Here is a 10,270-nt window from a genome sequence, read left to right as displayed (position 1 = left end):
TCATATAAACTTTATTTCAATTTATGGATTTGGTTTAGGGTTGCAGTTCATTGGAGCCAAGTTTAAGAATTGAAGTTCATCGATATACTCATCGGAGCATAGTTTAGAAAGCCACCTCTTCCTCTCACCCACATTCTCTCACTTGTTAAGAAAGCTAAATCGTCATTCTCCTTCCCAAATCCACACCTCTCTCAATTCCACTTGATCCTCATTGCCATAGTTAGACCTCCATCACCACCATCCACCATCATACATCCATTGCTACACCTGCACCAATGCTACTTCTGTTTCTTCCGATGACGGTGATTCTAGATGAAATCTCACTCTGTAACTTTAGGATTTTTGTGATTAGAGATTTTATAAAAACCATTTTGAGAGAACATATTCAAGATTTTGTTTTGAATTTTAGAGAATCAATGGATGTTTTAGGGTTGATTTGTTTCAAAACAGGTTATGTTCTTGACGAGTTTATGTGGGTCTACCAAAAATCTGGTTTAACTTGTCTTGAGTATGAAATAAAAATTAAACTCTAAATAATTAATTTTTTCTAGTCATCGAAGAGATTAAGCATCAGAGAATATTTTTTCTGGGCATGATTTTTGGGTTTGAGCAGGTTTTATGTCTGGGTTTGAGCACATCGATTTCATGATTTATGGGCAGGTGTTTGTGTTCGATGGTAGTGGTGGCGATGATGGCATTTGATGTCGGAGGTGGTGGTGGTGTTTGACATCGAAAGTGGTGCTCGTGGGGTTTGATGACGGATGTGGTGGTGTCGTTGGGAAGGAGAAGGATGTGGGTGGTGGGACCATTATGTATTAATTAACAACTTTTTAAATAGATTAATAATAAATAAATGATAAATTAATTAAAAAAAATTAATAAGGGCAATATAGTCTTTTCACATCTGACAGGGACTAAAGACTCAACAAAAAAAACAATAGGGACGGTCCGAGTGCAAAAAAATGTTAGGGACCAAACACGTAATTTTTGCCTAACCACAGGGACGATTTTAGTAATTTGTTCTAAATTTAATTGAATATAAGATCTTAAATTAAAATACTTAAAAAGAATGAATATGAAAGGGTGGGGGAATGGAAATCAACACGAGTCCTATTGACGAAGACAATTTAATGGTGTTACCAACATCACGTCTCTTTCTCATGTTCCTCCTATCCATAACAACATCAGCTCCCCTTCCCCCGGCCAACTTTGACGATACGTCAATTGTTCGTGACTTACTGGCCATTGCAAATCTACAATAATCGTAGATCTGAAATTCGTTCATTTCGACGAAAGCGTATCAAATTAGGTCTATATCCAATTATCCATCACAATGTGTTATGTATGTATGTGAATTTGAATAAAATATGGATTCAATGTCGATCCGTGTTCCCTACAAAAACCTCAGGAATGATGCAGACGCGGAGGTTGAAATAATGAAATTCGAAGAGGAAGCTAATCGACGCATGGAATCCGATACTTCTAATGTATTTCCCCATGGAATTGCCTCAAATTCTTCTTCTCCGCCGCAAGGACCACCGACCAACAATTCTAGCTTGATTACGTTGATTTTGAGTTGTACTGTTGCCGCTGGTGTTCAATTTGGATGGGCCCTGCAACTCTCGCTTCTAACACCTTACATTCAGGTTTTTTTTTTTTTTTTTTTTTTTTTACTTTGGCAATTTGAATATTTCTCGTAGGGAATGTACTTTTGGTGATTTGGAGCCCTTTAAACCAACAGTGATGCGTCCTTTTTTCTCTTCACTATACATTCTGGGGAGTTATGTTGGTTTTTACCTAAATATTAGAATTCAGTGTTAACTTATAAAGATAAAAATGGTTGCAAGTAAATGCCAGATGGAACATGAGTACCTGGTTTTCAGGCGAGAATCTAAGAATTCAGTAAAACCTATTCCTTGTCCACCAATCATGACTCAGACTTCTTTTGGATAAAATTGCTTCATGGATTTGTGCTTTAGTCTTTAAGTAGTTGGAAGCCTTCATGCTTGATATTTTGTGCCTGGAATTGATCACTAGATATACCTCTAATAGGAATAGTCCTATTGTTTGATATTGCCTATGCGAGTTTCTTCATCTGTTAATTGTGTATGAAGCTAAAAAGACCATGCCTAATATGTAAATGCAGATAGTCAATTGTCAGTGTTCATGTTAGCATGTCTTGTTCTATTGTTGTTACTTTCTTATTGATTCCCTCCTTTTATTTTCGATACAGACACTTGGAATAGGGCATGCATTCTCTTCCTTTATCTGGCTTTGTGGTCCTATTACAGGTCTTGTGGTAAGTTACAATAATATCTTTTCACTTATCTAAATTTCATTTTAAAGTTCAGAAGTATGTCACTGCTTTATAACACATGAAATTTGTTTTGTTAACATGGTTGGTATGCAAATGACAACTCTTGTTTATGTTGTTTATGTTGTATATTTAGCTTGTTCACAACTCTTTTTGTCTTATTACCATTTCTCCACCTCATGGCTATGAACTATTATTTAACTTAGGTATAACTCTTTCATAGATAGTAACATTAACTTATATCTGAGTTCTTTAAAGGACATAAACCTACAAGAAGAAGTTGCAAAAGATAAGATGGAGTGCCCGTGTGATAAGTGCTAGAAAAAGTAGGAAAAAAGAGAGTGAGGTAATGAAATCTGTCCACCGTAAGTTATTTGAGAATCTTTTGGAACAATTTACAGTTAAAATTGATTTTTGGCTAAATGAGGAAATATGCATTATGTTGTTTTGGATCGACATAATGGAACAACCAAACAATTGATCAATCATTCCCCATCAACATATTGTTGGGTTTTTAGGTATTTATTGTTAAATCTCTTTGAACATTTAAAAAAAAAGAAACATTGGCTTCTTGATCTAGTTGAAATGTGGAATATATATGAATAAGAGAGCACAAAATTTGATATTAATGTGAATTTATTTATGAAATTTCAGTTACAGTAGAGCGACATCATAACACAACCTTAGATAGCTCTGAGAAGGTTCCTTTACTTGCTTTAATATCACTACTTTTTACCTAAGGAAGTCACCACTTTACTTGCTTAGTCATAAATTTTTTGTACATTTCACATCAATGGAAATTTAGTACCTTCAACTACTAGTCTATAGTTGTTGGCAATTCTTTTCAAAAGTAGTAGGAAAGGTATTGACATGATAGGAAGACCTATAGGGGGTAGGCCTGTTTTGAGTAAGGCTGAGCTTTAGAGGAACAGGAAGAAGATGATGAGAGTGTAGAAAACAAAGCAATATTTTTCATATCCCAAAATGATTTCTTCTTACATTATTTAAAGTTGTAGGATGAAATAAAAAGAAATTAAATTGAAATGGAATAATAATAAAAACTCCTAATAACTTCATGTGATCTCATAATCTTATGGTCCTTTCCCAAATTGGTCGTGTCCTCAGGGTTAAATTTAGGAAGGCGTTTGATAAAATTAAGGGTGGTTTCCCACATTGTTTAAGATTCAGGAAGGTTAAACCATTTAACAAGGATGTTGGAAGTAGTTTTGTTAGGACCAAGATTCTAGAACCAAGGCAGTAGGTGAAGCATTTGGTGGCATCCCAACGCTAGAATGAGGAGGGCCTGAATATGCAATAGGAAGTGAGAGATGTGAAACACTAGTTTTGTTAGGACTGAGATCACGAGGAATAACGTCGGATGAATTTGCATTGCCCAATGGCTCTATGCAATTAGGAAATATGAAAAACATAATGGACTTTAGCGATTGGTCATAAATTCATATGGTGTGTGACATTCCCTACACTTTCTAGCACCTCAAAGGACCCATGAAATTGAGCTGAAAACTTTTGATTCTTATTCCTATTAATAACCTATCCCTTAGGCCTTGGTTTGAGAAACACCTTCTCCCCCACTTCAAAGAATCATATTTTTGATGTTTGTCTTCCTCAAACTTTCATCTTTAATGAGCAAGAATCAGATGCATCCTTAATTTTTCCAATATGTTTATAGATGTCACTAGGGCCAAATGGGCAGGTAAACATCCCCCTGCCCCCAAAATTTTCCAACATGTTTATAGATGTCACTATCGTTACTCTATTTTAATATTTATATGTTATAAATAAAAACTACTGAAATATAGCATAATTATTTTGGGGCCCCGTAGGGTATTTGAGACGAGACTACCTTCCCCCTACCCCGATCCCAACCATGAAAACTTTTTAAAAAATACACCCTGTTTGGAAACGGTCCTAGCGGGGTGTTTTTGACAATCCTGAATATGTTATCTCTTTTTTAGTAATAGTTCGGAGGCTCCCTTCCCTGTAGAGCCTTAAAGGGAGAGAAAAAACCAAGTGAACTATGGAGCGTTGTATTATACCAATACTCGTTCGTAATCATCTCCCATTGTAGCCAATAATGCCCTCCCATCACGGAGCACTCCAAATTCCTAAATGATGGTGCACTGACCTCCCTAGTATTTTATTATTTGTTACTTGTAACAACTTCATTACCCATTTTATGATACAATAATTCAATTACACATTGTTGAAACAAAAACTTCATGCTTTGTTTGTACGTTCTTATGATGAATTTTCTCTCCAACAAGTATGTTGGGTTAATCTTTTATTAACTGGGTCACGAGTAGCTCTTTCAAAAAAAAAAAACTGAGTCACGAGTATGGGTCAGCGTGTCAATTTAGGATGACGTGGTAGAGTCAGCCTTGTCCAAGTAAAATGAGAGTAGAGAACGTGCATGGGAACGTTGGATAGGGTTGAATGTTTCCTAAGGAGTTTCAGATTTTTTTTGTAGTCTATGTTATTTCTCTTAGCTATTTAAAGTTATGTCATGTTTTTGTGTTTAAGATCATACTTTAAGATTCCTTCTTTTTCAGTTTTTGTGTTTAAGGTGATACTTCGAAATTCCTTCTTTTCAGTTTTTCACTTTGTAAGCATTACAGTAGTAATAAGGGTGAACCATTTGACTGCATTAGTCTCTTTTGTTCCATTCACTATTTTAGTATTCATCCCTTATAACCTACATTTGGTATCAGAGCCTAGGGATCATGAAGACGTAGAAGGTCGGTTTCAAGAAAAGGTGTAGCCCTTCATTGTAGGGCATGCGTATAATACGAACCCATCAATACCAAGCCCGTATCATGCCATAAGCTCGAGTGTAGAACTCACTCTCAAAAGCCAGCTTGTAGGAGGAGGGGACACTTGAATTTATAAGTCACCAACTTAATTTACTTTCGGCCTATGTGGAATCGTAACAACACAACAGGGAATCGGGTTTTGTTTTGAAGGGGCTATGATGTTATGATCACAGGTTGAAGTCTTGAAAGCATGTTACGTCCTTGATCGACTTGTTTGTGTGATAAAGGGAGATTAATTAACTAAAGGTGTGGAAAAGATGAGCGGAAGGAAATGAAAGAGGTGGCTTTGAGTTCGGTTCGTGTTGCGGGTGATAGAAGACGGTAAAGGTAGTGGTGACCTTGTTTTATTGATCGGTGGAAGAATCTCTCGGAATAGGCTTGATCAGCAAATGTATGGCTGTCAAGACATAATGTAATGGAGAAACAACATGGTGTAAACATTATGGCGGTGGAAGTTCAAATCGGATGGCTTTGGATGTGAGAGGAAGAGATCGTGGATCCGAGAAAAGTCGAGATGATAATTAATGTGTCCAACGGGATGCCATGTTACATGTTGCAGGTGTTGTGAATAATCAAAAGAGGTTTAGAGAAGACTTTGGATGTGATCAAGGTGGAGGTCGGGTGTCCAGGAAAGGTCGAGAATCGAGATGGTCCTAAGGTGATTAAACGTTGTTGTGAGTGAAGGGTGTGAATAAACGATTAAGAGGGGTGATTGTTGGCTTAATCGTTTATTTATCGGGTCATGGGTACGAGTCAACGGGTAATGTAGGATGATATGGCAGAGTCAGCCTTGACCAAGTAAAATGGGAGTAGAGAACATGCGTGGGAACGTTGGATAGGGTTGAAAGTTTCCTAAGGAGTTACTTGATTTTTTGCGGTCTTTGTTATTTCTCTTAGCTATATATAGTTTTGTCATGTTTTTTTTTTTTTTTGTTTTTTTTGTTTTTTTTGTTTTTTGTTTGTTTGTTTGTTTGTTTGTTTGTTTGTTTAAGGTGATACTTTGAAATTCCTTCCATTCAGTTTTTCACTTCGGAGGAATCGCAGTAGCAATAAATGGTGAACCACATTCGACTGCCTTAGTCTCTTTTGTTCTATTCATCGTTTTAATATTCATCCCTCATGACCTACAAAGTACGGATGGCATTTCAAGATTGCAAACACAATTGCCATCAAGTCTAGCCATAAATAGGCTTTTTCCAAACTCTTGTACACCAAACTTGGTTGAGGAGACTAATGGAGGCCCCTTTTGCATTAGTTTTAGCAACAAATGGCTTTGTAAAAATAGGCAATGCGAGCACACAAGCTGAAGTCAAGACCTTCTACAAAATTTCAATGGCCGTTGGTGCCTCTTTACTCCATGCAAATCTGTGTTTCTTTGATAAACTTGTCTATAACCCTTGAGTTATGTCCATACCCCATTTTAAACTTTCTATATTAGCCATTGCAACATTGCTTTGTGCTTAGAATGATCCATTGCTACCCACGTTTGCAAAATACATGACCCAAATTTCCAACCTCTTCAATTCCCAAGTCACATTTTTATTTGCGTGCAAATGTCAATGCATCAACTGTCGAAGGACCGCATGCAAATGATTGCAATGTTCCTCCTCGAACTTACTGTACACAAATATATGATCAAAATACCAAAAACTTGTAATGCCTTTCATGAGCTCAAAACATTGTTTTTTGTACATCTTCCTTACACATTCTAATTTGATGATACCTGATGCAACCAAATCCATGAAAAAGCATTTGTTACGTATCAACACTCTAAATACCACCCTCATGCTAATCTGATAGTTCATCAATTATTTAGCTCCATAAAACTCATCTAATAGTTCATCAATTATTTAGTTCCATACAACTCAATTAATAGTTCATCAATTATTTAGCTCCATAAAACTCATCTAATAGTTCATCAATTATCACAATGGACCTTCACTCCATTCTTGTTTTTTCTATGTAAATTGGTGAAAGTCATCATCTTAAAGGAATCTCCCATATTAAGGCCTGGTTGGTTGTCATATAAGTTTTGTGATTAACCCTCCTGAAATAATTTTGTCTTTCAGGTTCAACCTTGTGTTGGCATTTGGAGTGACAAATGCTCTTCAAAATATGGAAGAAGACGACCATTTATTCTAATTGGATCCCTCATGATATCACTTGCTGTGAGCATTACATTACAAAATCCATCTATCTACCTTTCTTAATTACCATATTTTATCTCCACTAAACTAGACTTTGCACTTTAGGTGATAATTATCGGGTTTTCTGCAGACATTGGATACTTCTTCGGAGATACAAAAGAACATTGCAGGTCCCCTATTTTTATAGTTACCATAAATAAAAGTAATATAATTATATAAACTAGTTAATCTATATTTATATATTGCAGCACATTCAAAGGTACTCGTACAAGAGCAGCTTTCGTGTTCATCTTAGGATTTTGGATGTTGGACCTTGCTAACAACACAGTTCAGGCAAGTTTTTTTTTTTTTTTTTTAATCATTTATTTTTGTGCATTAACACATTTTTAACTATCACATTTTACATCCAAATAATTATCTTACTAATTCTAGGGCCCTGCCCGAGCTCTTCTCGCTGATTTAGCAGGTTATATTTATATTTTATATTTACTAACTTCTGTCAAACACTTTGAAAACATCATTTTTTAAAATATCATCAAAAAATACTAATATTTAAAATCCTTCCAATAGGCCCTGATCAAAGAAACTCAGCAAATGCTATATTTTGCTCATGGATGGCAATTGGAAACATTTTAGGATTTTCATCTGGTGCTAGTGGAAATTGGCATAGGTAAAACCGTAAAACATTTTAATTACAATCAACGTCAATCAATAAAATTAAACATTTTTTTTTCTCGTTATTCTTAAAGACTCTAAGATTTATAACACAATTCCCATTTTCAGATGGTTCCCTTTCTTGACAAATAGAGCTTGTTGTGAGGCTTGTGGAAATCTAAAAGCAGCATTTTTAGTTGCAGTGGTGAGTTTTATAACACACACATGTTTTTTATATGAGAACTTTTTTTGATATGAGACCTTTTTTTTGTTGGATTTTTTTTACACAGATTTTTCTTACGTTTTGCACAATGGTGACACTCTACTTTGCAAAAGAGGTTCCATTAGCACCAAAACAACATCTGAGGTTATCAGACGCAGTCCCTCTTGTCGAGGATCCACCGCATCATGACCATAGTCCTGACCACACCGAATCAAAACCCCGGAAAAACGCAGTTCACCACAAAGTAGGAAACATGCCCGAAAGTGTTTTCGAATTGGACACCAATGAAAGAAACGCTGACTCAGCAGCTAAAGATCAAGTCGAGACTTTTAGCGACAGTCCAGGAGCTGTCCTGGTCAACCTTTTGACCAGCTTACGCCATTTACCATTAGGAATGCACTCTGTCCTTCTCGTAATGGCCCTTACTTGGGTAAGTTTAAATATTCAATTCAAAAAAACTTATATCATTACAAAATGGACTTATATATTTACATATATATTTTTTGATGTGATTATGTGTATGTATGTTTGCAGTTGTCGTGGTTTCCTTTTTTTCTTTTTGATACAGATTGGATGGGTAGAGAGGTGTATCATGGTGATCCAAAGGGAAGTGCGATTGAAATCAAAGCTTATGATGAAGGTGTAAGAGAAGGTGCATTTGGTTTGCTATTGAACTCAGTAAGACCTCAAAATCAAAATCAAACACCAATAATAATAATAATATAATAGTAGTAAAGTATTACTTTTTTTTAAAATACTGAAATATATTGTGACAGGTGGTTCTTGGTATAAGTTCGTTTCTAATCGAGCCAATGTGTCAATTGATCGGTTCGAAATATTTATGGGCAGTAAGCAATTTTATTGTGTTTGCTTGCATGGCGGGAACTGCAATTATTACTTTAATTTCTTTGGGGGAATCACAAGGGATCGGAGGAAATGAAGCAATAAAAAATGCTTCGTTGGTTGTGTTTGCCATTCTTGGACTTCCTCTTGCTGTAAGTAATCGGAATGGAATCACAACAAAGGAATGGAATCACCAGATCTAATTAAAATTAACCGGAGTATCTGTTTGTTGCAGATAACTTACAGTGTTCCCTTCTCTATGACAGCAGATCTAACCGCTGATACAGGAGGTGGCCAAGGTAATTAATTTTAATTTTTAATTTTTAATTTTTAATTACACCCTTAAATTTTTTTTCGTTTTGTTTGTAGGATTGGCGATTGGGGTTTTGAATCTTGCAATTGTAATACCACAGGTATTTTGATCACTAACATTTTAACAAAAAATAATAATAATATTTATATAAATTTTGTATTTATAATAATGTTTAGATGATTGTGTCACTTGGTGCGGGCCCATGGGACGCGTTATTTGGTGGAGGGAATGTCCCGGCGTTTGTTCTTGCTTCTGTAAGCGCTCTTGCTGCTGGGATTATAGCAACTTTAAAGCTTCCATCTCCAAACAATTCTTATAAACCAATAGGAGGCTTCCATTTTGGATGACAACATTAGCATTTTAACAATAACATTTTGTACAAAATTACACCTCACCACAAAGAAATACAAGTCTAACTCCTTCCTTCACATAGTTAGCTCCACATTTCATGTATTAATCCTTTGTTAAAGTAGTAATCAACTTTAAAAAAAAAAAGTTCAAAGGTAAAGATGAAAGAATATATTTAATAGGAACTGAAATATATTGGTGTAAGGGAGTCTCCTCTTTTGAAGCAGTAATTGACAAGTCTGGACCAATAAATAATGTTGTAATGATTTGTGGATTTGCAGTGAGAGTTTGACATCATGTTCATGGTATTTAACGATGTTGTTATGTTATTATTATTATGGTTGAGTAAAAAAGGGATTTATGAAAATGATGAAAAAGATAGATATGATAGAGAAATGAATACAATGAACCAAAATCTGAAAAAGCATCAAAAGAAGTGATGGAGAGAGGAGAAGGCAAGTAGCAGAAAGCTTCCAAAATGGACAGAGTTAGTGATGGGCCTACCCTTAAATGGAAAACAAAATTAAAATTAATTTAAAATTACACGTTGCAGACATCAAGTGGTTCACAAGTCACAATCCTGATTACAAGAAAACA

The 10,270-nt window shown here is 35.5% G+C and overlaps 1 protein-coding gene across 2 annotated transcripts; it reads left to right on the top strand.

Moving 5' to 3' along the window:
* Window positions 1–1,092: 1,092 nt before the first annotated feature.
* LOC145162522 (sucrose transport protein SUC3-like) lies at window positions 1,093–9,753 on the top strand. Of its 2 annotated transcripts, XM_079081642.1 has the most exons (15): window positions 1,093–1,309; window positions 1,409–1,646; window positions 2,234–2,299; window positions 7,215–7,313; window positions 7,398–7,462; window positions 7,541–7,625; window positions 7,725–7,758; window positions 7,863–7,962; window positions 8,076–8,151; window positions 8,237–8,599; window positions 8,704–8,847; window positions 8,946–9,164; window positions 9,248–9,311; window positions 9,382–9,425; window positions 9,502–9,753. In XM_079081642.1, exons 2-15 carry the CDS (start codon window positions 1,437–1,439, stop codon window positions 9,670–9,672), a joined length of 1,740 nt encoding a protein of 579 aa, XP_078937768.1. In that variant the 5' UTR covers window positions 1,093–1,309; window positions 1,409–1,436; the 3' UTR covers window positions 9,673–9,753. The 2 variants fall into 2 exon arrangements, with proteins under 2 accessions (XP_078937768.1, XP_078937766.1); XM_079081640.1 differs by having other exon boundaries at window positions 1,093–1,646.
* The last annotated feature ends 517 nt before the right edge of the window (window positions 9,754–10,270 follow it).

This window comes from Lactuca virosa, chromosome 3, assembly GCF_052849685.1.
Source record: "Lactuca virosa cultivar CGN04683 chromosome 3, Lactuca_virosa_CGN04683_v6, whole genome shotgun sequence".
Classification (NCBI taxonomy): Eukaryota; Viridiplantae; Streptophyta; class Magnoliopsida; order Asterales; family Asteraceae; genus Lactuca; species Lactuca virosa.
This window is presented reverse-complemented; position numbering and strand designations above follow the sequence as displayed.

Bases quoted from the DNA above. Each gene is read 5' to 3' on its own strand.
- LOC145162522 (XM_079081640.1), top strand. From the start codon at position 1,368: ATGGATTCAATGTCGATCCGTGTTCCCTACAAAAACCTCAGGAATGAT. The intron at 2,300-7,214 runs GTAAGTTACAAT...TTTGTCTTTCAG, and splicing joins GTCCTATTACAGGTCTTGTG to GTTCAACCTTGTGTTGGCAT. The intron at 8,600-8,703 runs GTAAGTTTAAAT...GTATGTTTGCAG, and splicing joins TCGTAATGGCCCTTACTTGG to TTGTCGTGGTTTCCTTTTTT.